At 41.6% G+C, this 15,194-nt stretch overlaps 1 protein-coding gene and 2 long non-coding RNA genes across 5 annotated transcripts; all 3 read left to right on the top strand.

The window, feature by feature from the left end:
- The first annotated feature begins 7,306 nt into the window (after positions 1 to 7,306).
- Positions 7,307 to 7,650, top strand: lncRNA:CR44663 (long non-coding RNA:CR44663). The gene has a single exon (NR_123912.1). It is a non-coding gene; the product is annotated as a long non-coding RNA:CR44663 (long non-coding RNA).
- A 611-nt stretch (positions 7,651 to 8,261) lies between these two features.
- lncRNA:CR44664 (long non-coding RNA:CR44664) lies at positions 8,262 to 8,700 on the top strand. The gene has a single exon (NR_123913.1). It is a non-coding gene; the product is annotated as a long non-coding RNA:CR44664 (long non-coding RNA).
- A 2,275-nt stretch (positions 8,701 to 10,975) lies between these two features.
- Positions 10,976 to 15,114, top strand: CG5877 (uncharacterized protein). Of its 3 annotated transcripts, none has more exons than NM_132786.4 (2): positions 10,976 to 11,838; positions 12,282 to 15,114. In NM_132786.4, the coding sequence occupies exons 1-2, from the start codon at positions 11,101 to 11,103 to the stop codon at positions 14,496 to 14,498; spliced, it is 2,955 nt and encodes a 984-aa protein (NP_573014.2). In that variant the 5' UTR covers positions 10,976 to 11,100; the 3' UTR covers positions 14,499 to 15,114. The 3 variants fall into 3 exon arrangements, with proteins under 3 accessions (NP_573014.2, NP_001259563.2, NP_727839.2); NM_001272634.2 differs by having other exon boundaries at positions 12,282 to 14,589; NM_167434.3 differs by lacking the exon at positions 10,976 to 11,838 and adding an exon at positions 12,070 to 12,211.
- Positions 15,115 to 15,194: the final 80 nt, after the last annotated feature.

Here is a 15,194-nt window from a genome sequence, read left to right on the forward strand (position 1 = left end):
ATTCAAATCAGAATCTTTTGAGCAGAGTGCGAAAATAGGGACGATAGGGCATTCAGCGTGTTTATATTTCCATTGGATTGGATTTCCTTCACGCATTCTGCACCTCTCCGCCGAATCGAAAATAAAAAAAAAAAAAATAGAGAAAAAATGTAACACATTGTTTCTTCAAATGCTTTATTCCTTTTTCGAATGTCTTGTAACATTTTTTTTGTGACCGTTTTTTCAGCAGTGTGTATGTTATCACCGCTGTCACCATTTTTTGTTTGTCTTCGTTTTTTGCCTTTTTTCGGTGTTTTGTTTGTTTGGCTAAACCATTTTTTGTTCAGAGAGGGGAGGTAGAAAACGGGATAAAACCTGCATAATATTTGGTTAAAGGTTCCGGGCCTCCAGTTTCGGTGGCACTGTGTTTTTACTTGCTTCTTTTTTTTTTTGGGGTTTTGTGTGCCAGCATCGTGCCTATTTTTCAGATTTTTTCTCCTTTGTGGTGTTGTAATTTCTGACTTGGAAATGAGTTTGGTGCGGTCAGCCGCTTGGAAACCAAGCCCTGGGATGAAAACATGGACAAGGAATTCGTTTTATGAATTTGTTAACTACAAAATGAAAATCAAGCCATGAAAATGCCTGAGACGACAAAACAATTCCATCTCATTTGCCCCGAATATTGGGATATTTGCCTGCGTGAAGTGTGAAAATCTAAGGGAGCCTCGAAGGGAAATGGGTCTTGAGTTTTCCTCGCCAAAATGCCAGATTGGCTAGGACTCAAATGTAGCGTAAGCCAAGTGAAGCCCGGAAAAGTTCATTCGGATTTTGGGGAGCTTCTTCATGAATTTCATGAGTTGTCCAAATGTCGGCATCTGTGTCCAGAGCATTTGGCACTGATTATGCAACTATCCCGGAGGTAACATCATCCACATAAGTACTCCATTCCATTCACATCCATGGCATGGCATATACATACATACATACATACGTACACTCCATATATATACTCGCAATCTGTATAATTGATGCTGCCTTAGGTGAACATGGAGCTAAAGTGTCCTTGGGCACACCTTAGGATTGAGTGAAGTCAGAATAAGCAATTCGAGTGGATGAAATGATACGGAAGGACATGAGAAGGCAATTTCAAATAAAGAAGCATCGTTTATCTGCATTTATACGTATTCAGCATGAGCATCTCTAAATTCTAAAACAGTTCTTCTAATATGAAAATGAAATAAACGAATGAAAGGGGTGTAAAAACATCTCTTCGAATATTTCGATGTTTCCTATTAGATGTCATTTTCGATTTATTTGCCAAACACTAAACTTTGTCCAGTACTTTTAATAAAAAGTCAAGTCGAAGAGCTCTCTCCAGTATTTTCTGTTTTTGGCCCCAAATGTTTGACAGCATCGAAGCGCCATTAAAGTCAATTCCTGAGTCGTCTGGATGGGCGAAAGTGGGCGGTGGTGGTGGGCAGAAGTGGGTGCTTTTCGCCAGGACTTTTCACACACAGTCGCCCAAAGTCACCGAGAGTTGCGAAAAGGATATCTCGATGTGTGGGAGAAGATTGAAAATGGATTTGAAGGAGATGACTGGCGCTGGGAATCCCCAAAACGATTGCGACACATTTCATTAAATTGCGGCAAAAGCCAAGGGCTTTTCTATGAATCGAGTTCCTTTCGCTCCTGTTTTTATTATACCCACCAAGTCCTTGGCAGATTATGAATTGGCGATTATGTTAATGAATCATCCAGAATCCAGCATACCGAATATAGAAGCCGCATTCTTATGTGCATAAATAATATAATATATGTGACACTTCCCATCGATTTAGCATATTCCCCTGGCTCCCTAATGATTTATATTAGCAGTGAAGAGAAGAAAAAAACACACATACACACTTTCTTGGCTTGTTTTTAATTAAATATTTTTAGACAGCTTTCTTTTTACTCTTCATTTACTTTTTTTTTTTGCCTTGCGCATTTCGCGTATTTTTTACCCGGATCCTCAAAGGGGAAACAACCAAAGCCGAAACCAAAGCTCTAAGTATGAAAATAAATAAGTTCGTCTACAGTTTTTCCCACTTGTTTTATTTTTTATTTTTTATCAGCTTGTTTTCTGGGCTGCGTTGGTCAAGAGATAGCCCCCGATTTATATATATATATATTCGTGGTGGCGGTGGGGGAGGGAAGGATTTTCCGCCACTGAAGGGTGAATGGCAGTTGCTGGATGGAGCCAAATTGTGGTCGCAGCTCTTTGAACCAAGCTCCGCTTTCATAACGAACAAGGAGCAGAATGAAAATATGCCACGAAAAGTATGCACAAGTTTGTGCCAATCCTTCCTAAAAAAATCCCAGCCAAACTGGGTGGTATGGGCAAAAAATAGAAAAAAAAGAACAAAAACAAATAATAAAAAGTGCATCAAAATAAATCGAGTCCAAGTTTTTTTTTGAGAATGGTCGAGTGAGGGGACGTGGGGGGGGGGCAGCTTTAGTGAAGAGGAAAGCGGGATGTATTATTTTTAGCGCTTTTCCCTGACTTTTTTGAATTTTCTTCCCGTTTTTTTTTTTTTTTTGGCAACTTGAGTTGCAAACAAATTGCTTGAAAGTATGCAACAAAAATTTCAATTGTGTGAGAGCTGAGCGGCAAATGAAATTGCCCGAAGCGGTCATGTGTGTGTGTGTGTGTCTGTGTGTATTTGTGTGCAGCTCGCTTTGTCTGAGTGTGGGTGTGTTTGGGTATGCCTGTATGTGTGTACTTAGCTTCTTCATGCGTATCCTTTTGCCTGTGTACGTATGTATGTACGTGTGTGTGAGTTCGTTCGCCATTTACCTGCTGGCAGTTCATGCGGTTTTTTAGCCGCACACAGTGAAAAATAGGAGCAAATCAGCTCAGTAGTTGTGCATTTCGCGAAGTTTTTATTATTCTATTAGTTTCATCGATAAATTCATCATAGAGCAACTGATTTTTACAATGAAGAATTTTTTAATAAATTTTATCGCATTTTTGCCATCAAAAAAAAAAAAAAACTGAAAATGGACATTCAGCAATACAAATGTTTACATGTTACACAATGAAGAATGCAACATGCATCGATAAAATTAAACAACGAATATGCAAAATGAGAAATTGAACAATACGTATTAAATTCCAGGAAAGTACTGTGATGGCAAAAAAAAGTAGCTAACAAATGAAGTCAACAAGTTTGCAAATCAACCAAATGGTAGGAAACACGCATGCTTGCACGCATTTTCGCACAGTGTAAATAGTTCTCTCTGAATTGGATATTATTTTTGTTGTTGGCCCGTCTCGGCCCTAATCGGATCAGCAAGTTAATTTACATGCAATTCAATCAGTGGCGCATTGTCCTGCCCTACTAAGTATGCAACAAAAGTTTCCACCACCACATGCATGACTGTGTTTGTGTGTGTGTGGACGTCGGTGTGTGCGTGTCATCAGTATTTTTGGCAAATGCCATCAATTCTCGGTGAGTGAGTGAACGAATGACAGCTGGAAGATGGGCCACACTATACATGGCTACATAGCCAGAAACTGAAGTGCCGAGGTTGACGATGGCGATGGCGATGGCGATGGAGACTGATGATGGGACTGAGACAGATGCCTAATCCCCGGTACAGGTAACCCGAAACTTGCTCCTTTGTCTCCCTGTGCCCCTCGGTTGGCTGTCAGTCGAGCTGCCATCAATAATCACGTACAGTGAAGCGCTGCAAGCACACTAAGAAATTATGAAAACTTGCTGTCTAAGAGACCTTCGCCTTTTATGAACCCACAAAAATTGCTGCCTACTTTTAGACAGTTTTATAAATGATTTCAAAACGGTGCTGATATTTTGGATATTTGAATACGTATTTTCATTTAATTGAATCGAAAATCACAGTCTGAAATGTAAATGGGGTAAATTCGTGTTACTGCATCCGCACTGTGGAATGCAACTGAAATTGGAAAATACCTCTTTTGGGCCGCGTCTTCGTTTCCTTTCTACGGATTGCGTGCCTCGCCCGGATTCGCTTCGATTATATTGTACATTTCCGTCTCTATCTTTTGGCTCATCTCATCTCGGCCAACTTTCCACTCAAACATGTTCATTTGGCAGTCATTCATCATTCAGCTGCTTTTGTGCTCCTTTTGGGGGAAAATGGCATCGAACAAAAAGGAACGGCGGCATATATAAAATACGGCGAATATATTTACAACTAACCAACATACGAGCACGCAGTTCATAAAAAATTAATTAAATTCGAGTCAAGTCGACGTGGTGCAAATATATACATATACATATATATAAATATAAACAGAAAAGGAATTAAGTGAGTATCGATTATTTATTGCATTCGCAACTGCTCGCTATTAATTACAACAGACACTTGACAATTGCGCATTGGAATTTTTTGCAGTGCGATGATGGCACATAAATGCGATACGGCATATTAGTTATTAAAATGTAGGTATGCAAAGATAATAACGAATGTATACCGTAGTCAGATTTAAATTTAACCCTGATGTGCACAACGAAGTGAAAACATTTTAGAGCATTTCGCATTCGACTTAATGCACCTTTCTGCTGTCAAACCCATATCTGCAAATGCTAAATGACACTTTTGGCAATTTTCCAGCCGCATTTATATTTGCGTAATTTCATTTACAAGCACAAAAACACTCATATACACATAAATTAATTTATGTGAAATCCGCATTAAAGCGTAGCGAACTGACACCTTTAATATTTAATACGGAGTTGAAAAGGTTAATTCATCTGTGAAATTGAAGTAGAAATTAATAAATTTCGTATTTAACAACTAACACTTACAAAGGTGTGACACATTTCTGCATTTAAGGCTCATTTTGTATAATTTATTGTAATACAATTAAGACTGGCGGCTGATGGGATTAGCCCGTGTAATCCTGGAGCAGAGAAAGTGAATGTTTAACGAATGCGCCGGCGAGCAAAAACACGGGAATGCAGAAAGCCAACAAGGGTAACGAAATGCCGGCGAAATCTCTCGCCAATCCACGTGTCACAAGCCAAACGGCGACAGGACGATGACATGACCACTGACCCACCTGGACAGTGAATCGTCCATGCCCCCCAGCTCCCGATCCCCAAGGATATGCGGCCATGGGTGTGTGATGGGCATGGGCATGGGCATGGGCATGGGCATGGGCATGGAAATGGGTTTGGTTGGTCGTGCCTACATTGAAATTGACGGTTTAGCTGGGACTTTCAAATGGCGCTGCCTACTTGTCGAGCCAAAAACGGGACGAAACGAAACGAATCGAAACGGGAATCGTTGCTCCGGGCAGCGGTTAGATTGCTCTTTTATCGATGCTGCAGCCGCTTTTCGACCAGGTTAATACGAGCTCCGCATGGCTGACCATTTCGTCGTGGACCGAGCAAAAGGTTTCCGGCCACAAGCGAAACAGCCAACAAACATATCCAATTTCGAACGAGGGCAGACCCACTTTATTCCAGCCATGCAAAGGCCATATAAGATGGTAATCCAATTGGAAAATGGAAAACTTCAATATTTATTAGATTACATGCATGTATATTAACTAATAACATTGCTAATATATTAATATCAAATAAATATCTATCTATATATTTACAGAATTCAAATATAAATACCATTTTAAGTGTCTAAGAATTTTGCATATTTTAAACTAACTTTACTCAATATTGAATGCTTGGTAAAATATATATTGTACACTTTAGATGTGCAAATGCTGGTTTTCAATGTAAATCACGGCACAACAGGTAAATGCAATAACAATTAACTGGATCCCCTTCGAAAATCCCCAGTACGTGCCATTCTGTTTGGTAAAGATCCTACCTGTGCGTATGTGTGGGTACACATACTTTCTGCAAACCAGCTATATCTTCATCCCTTCAGCCGGCTAATCTTGCCGAAAGCACGAGCACCGTAATGTTGTTTTAGCCCAAAACGAGTATATAATTTTTCTACTTCAACCCTGAGACAGTCGACAGTCATGTGGGTTTTAGCCACCGCCTTCAACCTTTAACATTCATCTGGTCGGGATTCTGTTGGTGTCCTTGGAAGCAGCCACCCAACGGGCATATAGCCCACATAGTCATCACTTGCCCCGCCATCAGTTCCCCCCGGACAGCCCGCATCCATTACGCACTTTTATATTCACATTCGCGTAATTATGCAATGCAACAGATAAATAAAGAACAAAAAACCACGGGTGTGGGTGTTTCTTTTTTTTCCACCACCCCCCACCCCACGATGCAGGTAATAACAGTGCAAATATGTAATTACTAAAAAATGTTATATTTGGCCGTGTACAGCCAGCAGCTCTGATGGCAAAACTGCAAAATCCGTTTTCTATATTTTCCAGCATAATGAGGCCCCACAAAGGGCCCCACAAATGAAGGGGCAGGAGGATCGGTGGAACGGGGGCTGGGCGATGGAGCTGGGAACTGGTGAGCGAAGAAGGAGCTGGAGCGGATTGCGGGCGTAGCGTTTTGCTGATGACTCTGTGGGCAAATAATTAGATATGCCGCTGGGCTAACCAGACTGTGAATAGAATGCCAAGCACACACACCGGGAAAACACACACATTCTACACCTGCAACAGTGGGACAAAAAATTATAGTTATATACTTAGAGCAATTATAGCAATAATGGGACATACTAAAAGATTTTTCTATAAACACAGTTGTAGTTATTTCGCATGGACTTGATCTAATATTTAGCACATGGAAATTGCAAAGGCAAGTTTATGCTAGATGTTTTTTCATCTTGATTAAGCGCAACCTAAAATCCAATCAGCGTTGATTTTCATTTCCCAACGGTATCTGGCTTATAGCGATTTTTCCGGCGATTTGGAGCGCATTTTCCATGGTATCCCATGGTATCCGCCATGGTAACATACGTGGAGATGCCGCAAACCGCCTACATTTTAGTGTGCAGCCGATGGCAGCTACTCTCCCCATGCTGCTCCATGCTCCTCCATGCTCCTCCAGCTTCTCCTCTTCTATCCGTGTTAGTCCTCCGTGGTCCTGCCATCCGCATCGTGCCCTGTTCTCCGGCATCCTGACCTGCGCTATTCTGGTCTGGCCTGCTCGGATATGGTTTGGTCGGTCCGACTTTCAGTCTGAGTTCGAGTTTGGCTCTGGTTTGCGTCTGCACGGACAACAATTTGTTTCAAGTGCTAATGGAAATGATTAATTTTCCATCGAATTTGTTCTCTCCACAAAAGTAGGAGTGATATTCTTGCAATATGTGAATAGAAGTACCCATATGATTAATTGCAGTTTTATATTTTTCAGAACGTTTCCCATTGTTTTCAGTGCAGGCAGCGATCTAATGGTGGAACTGATGTGGTGTGGCTAAGCTGGCAGCCAAGTGAATGCATGTGTGCTTCTCCTAGTTCGTCTAGTACTCCTGGTCCTTGTCCTCCTCCGCAAACCTCATCCTCGTCGCCATCCTTCAAGCTCTTCAGCTGCAACCGCCGGCTGTCTTTTATTTTAAGCAGCCAACGCGGAAAAATACCTGAAACAAAAACAAAAGTAAAAGCAAAAAGAATGCCAGGGGAGTGGAAAATGGCTGGAAATCAAACACAAAACCTGGCCAAGGCAGCCCCTGTGTATGGTGGGAAAACCTAAAACGGGAAAATCTCCGCTTGTGTGTCGACGTCATCGCCAAAAACCAAAAAAAAAAAAAAAAAAAATAGAAAAAACGAAAAGAAAAGAAAACGTTGAAGGGTATGGACAAAAACTGTTTTACCTATGCAATTTGAATAATTTAATGGATTTTTATGAGCAGTAAACTGCGCACAGGATGGATGCACTCACTCAGTCCCGGAGTCTCGTCTCACATTCTCCGACAGCCACGACTTGAGACATTTGGCCCACGAGCAGCCAATTCCGGGGAAGAGTCGACGAAAAATGTCCTGCCAGTGACGGAAAAATCGCCGTAAATTCGAGTCGACCGAAATAAGGATGAGTATGAGTTTTGAGGGGAATCGCATTGCCACTTGGCGAAAGAAGTGCACTATGCTTTTGTCCCCCGAACGGAGTTGTTTTTCAAAATAGCCAAGACTATAATGTAGTTTATAAATAGATTAAATTCCTTGAATTTTTGTATTAAAGAAACCCCAGCAAAAGCATTTAAAACTGAATAACAACTCCTAGAAAGCTGAAAATAAACAACAAAATTTAAAAGTTGTGAATTATTGATATCTTTGAATATCTATATCATATTATATTATATAAATTGTGATCAATTTTAAGCCCGCAGCTTTTCATAGCGAACTTTTTGCCCAGTGTAGTGGTGGATTCCTGTTCCGGTTGCTCTGCTCCGCTCTGCTTCAGCTCAAGGGATCGGGTTCTGTGGGCTTATTCAATTTCGCAATCGCCGCCTCTGGAGTCGAGCCACCTCCTGACCACCCCCTCCAATGAGGTGCACTCCCCCTTTAGCCCCTTTAGCCCCTTCAGCCGCATAGAGCTGCTGGTGCCTCCGGCCATGTCCTGGCCTGTCTTCCCAATTGACTGCCGCGCCACTTCCGTTTCGTTGACGATGGCGATGCAATGGCGATGCGATGGCGATGGCGATGGCGTTGGTAGCACCAAAACCAGTCAAGCGTTCGCCTGCTGGATGCACAGGAGCAACATCAGCAGCAGCAGCAACAAAACTGTTGTCGTTGTCGACGTTGTGCAGCAAATGCAATAAATTTTCAAGTCATTTCAACTTCCGGTGTGTGGCCCCGATTACAGTTTAGTAGCTGTAAATATAAAGCGATATATACTAACCCCTGCACTAAGAGAAAAACTTGACAGCGCTGAGCTAAACCTTTAGATGAAGTATACAAGAAGACTTAAGGCGGCAAAGAGTAAAAAAATATTATGCATATTGATTTAGGATGGCCCTACGAATGTATCTCAAATGCACTCATATCCAAGTGATAGCACACATTTGTTCTCAGTGCACAGATGCTAGACAGATCTGCCCAAGCCCCTCCTCATCAGTTTTCCGTTGCCACTGGCAACTTTTGTAGCCGTCTGGCACTTTAAAGCTAGACTGCGACTTGTTTTCATTTTAATGTCTGTTTTTAATCTTCTTGCTTAGCTGTTTTTTTTTTTTTTGCCTTGCCGCCACCGCTGGGAGAAAAGCCTAAAGTAATTACTGTTCGATTTTCCCGGCGGTGGGGGCGGTTGTCTGGAAAATTCATGGCCGGGGGGGAAAATGTGGTGGGGTTGGTTGGGAAAATTATGGGAGACCATCGCCAGCTGACATTTGCGAAGTTTTTCTCGCTATTTGCCTTGTCATTGTCATTGGGCTGCTGTTGTTTACCCATTATTATGTACAAATGTGTGTATGTGGGCGTCTTTTGTTGTGCCACACACACACACCCGCACATGCCTGTCTCTCTTTCTAGCCCGCTGTATCTGTCTCTGTCTCATCCTGTAACTGTCACATTGCTGGCACTTCATCATCATCAACAACAGCAGCAGTCAACGCTTCTCTCGCCCGCTTTCTCCCACTTTCGCTGCTCCCTCTCCGTTTCTCCGCTCCACACTCTCTGTGCTTTCTCCCTTCGCAGGACGACTTTCTCACAGCTGGTGATTAGCGACGGGCGGCGACAAAGGGGGTGGCCAAGGAAACCCCACGATAACGACGTCACTGGGGGCGATGGCAAATGATTGCCACTTGAGGTGTAAACGAGCGCATTTTACAGCGTCTTTGAGATGTTCAAAAAAAAAATCAAGTAAAGATGTACCATATATACATATGGAAAGGAGTGCATAAAAAACTGAGAGGAAATCTAGAAGGGGGGAAAAGAGATGGGAAGGAATGGAAAGGGAAGCGTTCGCGGGCAGACGGAAGAAGTCTAGCTGAAATCACTGCCACGCCCCCATCTTGAATTCGTTATCGATGTAAGCGTAAAGCTTAAGCTGCAAATCGACTGACATTAAGTATTATTATTCTCTGATATCATGTGTGGCATAAAGACCTGAAGCACTTTCGTAATAATAAACAAATATGTTCTGCTGATTTCGAGCATATTCGGTACGGAGATAATGCAGATGCTTGCCATCTATGGCAATAAAATAAATAAATTAACATAATATTTTTAAGCTAAAATCAATATACGTAAGTAAACCTCTTTTATGAATTTATCGAGTATTTAAATCTGCATTGGCAAATCACATTTCTATTGCTAAGAAAATTATCAGTTGATTACTTTCGAAGTTATAAAAGAAACTAAAACGTGCGCCTTTAAATATCAGACAGCTCTACCTAATTAGTTTCACATAAGAGTATAACGAAAATAATTCAATTTTAATGGGTCAACCCAAAAAGGATAAGTTTTTCAGTTCTTTTTACACATAAACAACGTAAATTCGGTGCTTTTCGTAAAACTTCGTCTTTGGTGCTATTCGCCCATCTATAGAAATATACATATATATATGTATATATATATATAAATATATATATATATATATGCATGAAGCTTCGTATCTTGAGTTTTATTTTTGGATGGGCGGGAAATCCTTTTAAGTGTTTAATCATGCCCAAAAATTCAAAACCTTGTTGTACATTCTGAAAACGGTTGCTGACACCGCTAAAAGGTCTACAAAAGTGGAGACTTACCCGAAGCTCTGCTGATATTTCTAATTTAAGTTCAGCGCCTTTTTCATTAAAATACAATTAATATTTAAAGTGAACTAAGACAGATGAATTCAATAAATAATATAATGTATATAATTTACAATGTGTTATAATGTATTTCATAAGAACAACACTGTAGGTAAGTTATAATATTAATATCAATTTGGTTTCAATTTAGTTAAAAAATACAGATATTAACTGACTCATAAAAGAATGATGATAACGTTTGCGGCAATTAAAATGAAATATTTTAAGTAACTTACGTTATGGGCTATATGCACATCTACATTAGTGAAGATTCCAACCAATTGGTTGATAACCGCGCTATTTATCGATAAGTCACCAATCGACATTAACCCACCTCTAATGTATCGCAACATAAACAAAGTTAATATTAAATAAAGGGGCCATAATTTCTCAACAATTTGTTGTTGAGTAACTAGTAATTAGCTATTTGACATGTCTCTCTTTCCCGCCTACGGCGCTGGCCGCACCTCAGCAGCCGGCAGTGCGAAACAGACGACGAAACCAGGTGAAGAGGAGCCGTCGACAGGCGGGAATTGGAAAAAAAACGAGAGTTACATCAAAAAACATGTGAATATAGCAACTCAAGGACCCGAATCGGACAGTTCCTCCAGTACGGAGGACTCCGAGGATGAGGCGGACAAGCGCAAGCAAGACGATGTTACCAAAACCAAGAATGTACACCGGGGTAAGACACTAGAATTCGATAGCAGCGATGGGTTTTATGTGGACAAGGTGGGCAACAGCTCCTATAGAAACATCAAAACCCTGAAAAAACCCGCAAGACCACGCTACAAAACCCGGATGAAACGACTGGGTGATGGAAAATACAATCCCCATGACTTCTCAAGGGCTCACTCCAAATTTTCCCTAAAACGTAGTCGCTACGTCAGAGAGAAACTGATCGCTGATGCACCCAGCGAAGATGAGGTGTCCAGGCTGCAGGAGCAGCTCATACGCACCAAAGTGCTCGTCCAGCAGGAACCCGAGGTACTGGACCACTGGCTGCAGCTGCACCGTCTGCTCAATCTCAACTTGGACAAGGCCAATCGGCTGGCGGTGGCGGAACAACAGATACACAGCCTGGAAACGGCCATGGAGCACCATCCGTCCAATCAACAGATTCTGCGGCTCTACACGCACGTGGCCAATGCCACCTATCAGGCCAACGAGGTAAGCGATGGGTTAATTTCCGCAGGAAATTCCAAATAATTTCAGTATTTATTTAATTAATTTCGATCATATTCACTGCACTGCAATGGTGACAAAACACCAAACATGATATTTGGGAAAAAACAATAGCCATATGTATGTATGGATCATAGTAACCCGGTAATATTTTGTAAATGGGATCAAATAGATTTGAAACATACTGTCAGGGCCAGAGAGTCATTACAATTCACACTTTAAAGGCGACTAGCTGATATATTTTTTTTAAATTTGTGAGAATTATACGAACTAAAATTTTTCTACCGGTTCTCACACAAAACACTTTAATTTTTGCTTATCGCGTGAAATTTTTTCAAGTACTTTTATAAAACGAATTGTATGTAGAAAAGAACATTTAACATTTAATCGACATATTTTATCAATATACACGATATTCTTTTATTCAGGTTGCTAGGCGATTCGAGAAAATGCTGAAGAGAAACCCATTCCAGTACACACTGTGGAGCAACCTAATAATGATCACCCAAGGCGACATGGCTTGTTGCAACGTGTCCGCTGTGCTCCGGATTTACGAGTACAGCATGCGCCGCATGCATGTGGGACACAACGATGAAATAACCCGAAGATTCATCATTAAGGAGACTGATGTGATAATGCTAAAACTTTTTCACAATTGCTTACTATTCCTACGCCAATCGGGCCATACTAACTGGATGTTTGCTCTGATTCGTTTGTCTATGGAGTTGAATTTCCCCTACCTGACGTTCGAATGCCTACAAGCACATGCAGGAAGAGAAAAAGCATTGATTGGATTCGAGGAAGTGGTGCTGCGTTCGGGAATGCCGATGCCCGAGATCTGGACGCGTGTGGAGCAGCTCAGACAGGCATACTGCTTCCTGCCGTTGAAAGACAAGCTGGCTTCGTCGACTAATGTCTTCAAAAACAAGATGAACGCCGAACGATACTTTTGCAGCGACAAACTTGTCCCATATGTACACGCACTCAAGTCGCAGAATAATCGTCTGCACCTGGTGCTCGTGGTTGTTCAACTAATGAAATTGCCCCTGATTCGCAGCGCTAGTTTGGCGGACAAATTGAATCCTTGCATCGAGGACTTCGGCGAGTCTGAGGCCATTGAAATGCTTTTCGCTGCCATAGTAGATAGGCACTCCTATGCAGTGGCTTCGTTGCAATATCAATTTGATGCAGCCATGATCGACTTAGCCAGAGAGATGTCCGTGACGCCCAGCTACATGCCGCATCTTGTTGGCCATAAACTGTATGCGGATACCGTGAGTAATATGCTACTCAAATGCGTCGAAGTCTTTATCGGCGAGGAGTCCAAGCGACGATTGTTGCTTATTCTGTATTTGCGATTCCAAAAACTATTAATAGTGCTGCACAAGTCCATGGGCAAGCTAACGAAAAAATTCTTTAAGGATAAACGAACACGGATGCGCAAACTGATCAATTTGACGGAGAACCGAAATGTTATTAGTTTCTACACGGAACAGGCCTTGTGCGAAATTGAGGCTAAGCATTACCGACTGGGCTTTTCCATAATTTCGAGGATCATCACAAAAAAATCGGAAGAATCCAGCTGCATTAGTTGCGTGGACACAATGCATCTCTATTTAGTTTGTGCAGAATTGCATATACATAGGGGCCGCATATCTAAGGCCATCGGCATACTCGTTTCACTGTGTTTGGAAAAACATGCCGGAGTAAAGCAGACAACTGTCTACTCCAAGGAACAGGTTTTGAAAGGCCTGAGAAATGCAGAGAAAATGGTGCGAGCGGAACTGAAATCCCTCGATACCCAGCCAGCTGAGATGTCTTTGGAGGAGTACTTCCAGCCCAACAAATTGCTCATCCTCTTGCGCGCTATCTGTTTGATCGAAGTGCTGAATAATCGTCGTCATAAGGAGGCTAGAATGTGGCTCAATGACCTGCAGAATAACGAATTTGGTCCCGAGGCCGTCAAGGACAGCGAAAGAAAGCGTTTCCTTAGGGAGCAGATCATGGAAATACAGATGCTACATCTGCGTTTGTCCTTTTTAGTATTTGGCGAAGTTGAATTCTATACTGGATTCAAAAAGATCAAGCTACATGAACTGCTCGAGAATGGACTCGAAGAGTTTCCACGAAATATGGTGTTTCTACAGCTGTGGGCCAGCTTAAAATCGATTATGTGGCACAAGCAGCGTAGCCGGCTCATACGCACCAAAGCCGGCATCGCTTCACTGGCGCACTTGGTCGTTGCGATTCACAATCGCTTTGGAATCGTAGATACCAACGATAAGTTTTCAAAGGAAGCCACAAGGAAGATGGTGTGCAATCGTTTGGTCAGCATTGTCGAGACTTTTCTCCCGACCAATTTAGATCGTTTGGATGTGGAGGAAGAGCATTATCGCATACTGCGCAGGAACTCCATCTATTGGCGCTTGTACATGATTGCCCTATCCAAAACGAATGCCTCGTTTAGGCGCAGCAAAGAAGTCCTTATAATGGCCATGGACGAGTGTCCCTGGGACAAGTCACTACTGATGGAAGGCGCCAAGGTTTTGCCAGTGAAACTAGCATCGCTACAGGACCTGATGACCGAAAAAGAGATTCGCATTTTCGCTATGCCCGAGGAAGTGGACGTCTTGAGGGGCTTTTAAGTCGCTTTGGTTTTATTCGTTTGTTTTGAGGTTATTTGCCATTCGGGCGACTCGATAAGTTCGCATCATAAATATATTTATTTCTTCAAACAATCTAGTTCTGAAGTTTGCTTCAACTTTAAGTTAACTGGCGAAATTGCGATAAGCTGTTTGCAGTTATATGCGTACATGCATATTTTACTACATATATCCTAAATCGCTTATCAGAATTGGCTCACTAACAAATTCAGAATTAGCGATTTTGCTACTCAAAAATACTCGCCGTTCGATTATGTTAAAAAAAAATTCCAACACTTTATCGCTCGTTGCTGTGCAAGGAAACCAGAGTCGCATATCGAATGTCGGAGATTAGTCCAACTTCATCTTCTGGCCAATCCGCTCCCCCCGAATCCAGCATTTTCTTGTGTTTATTATTTTGATTGTGTTTATCGCAAGATAACCGAACAAAACTCATAAGCCAAAACAGCGCCGAAAGAATCACTGCGCACCTGAGGTCGCAATTGTAGCACCTGGAAGCTGTGAGACGAACTAAATACAACATATTTGTTATGTCATTTTCATATCGCTGAAATGAAACATATATTGCAAATAGCTTATTTTTATATTACTGAAATTTAAAATATATTGCAAATAGTTTATGGTTCTGTTTATTTAAATTTATTAAATCATTTAAATATGCAAAAGAAATTAAGAAGT

This window comes from Drosophila melanogaster, chromosome X (assembly GCF_000001215.4).
Source record: "Drosophila melanogaster chromosome X".
Classification (NCBI taxonomy): domain Eukaryota; kingdom Metazoa; phylum Arthropoda; class Insecta; order Diptera; family Drosophilidae; genus Drosophila; species Drosophila melanogaster.

Excerpts from the sequence above, each read along its gene's own strand:
- CG5877 (NM_132786.4), top strand. The coding sequence starts at position 11,101 with ATGTCTCTCTTTCCCGCCTACGGCGCTGGCCGCACCTCAGCAGCCGGC. Across the intron at positions 11,839-12,281 it reads CCACCTATCAGGCCAACGAG|GTTGCTAGGCGATTCGAGAA; the intron begins GTAAGCGATGGG and ends TCTTTTATTCAG.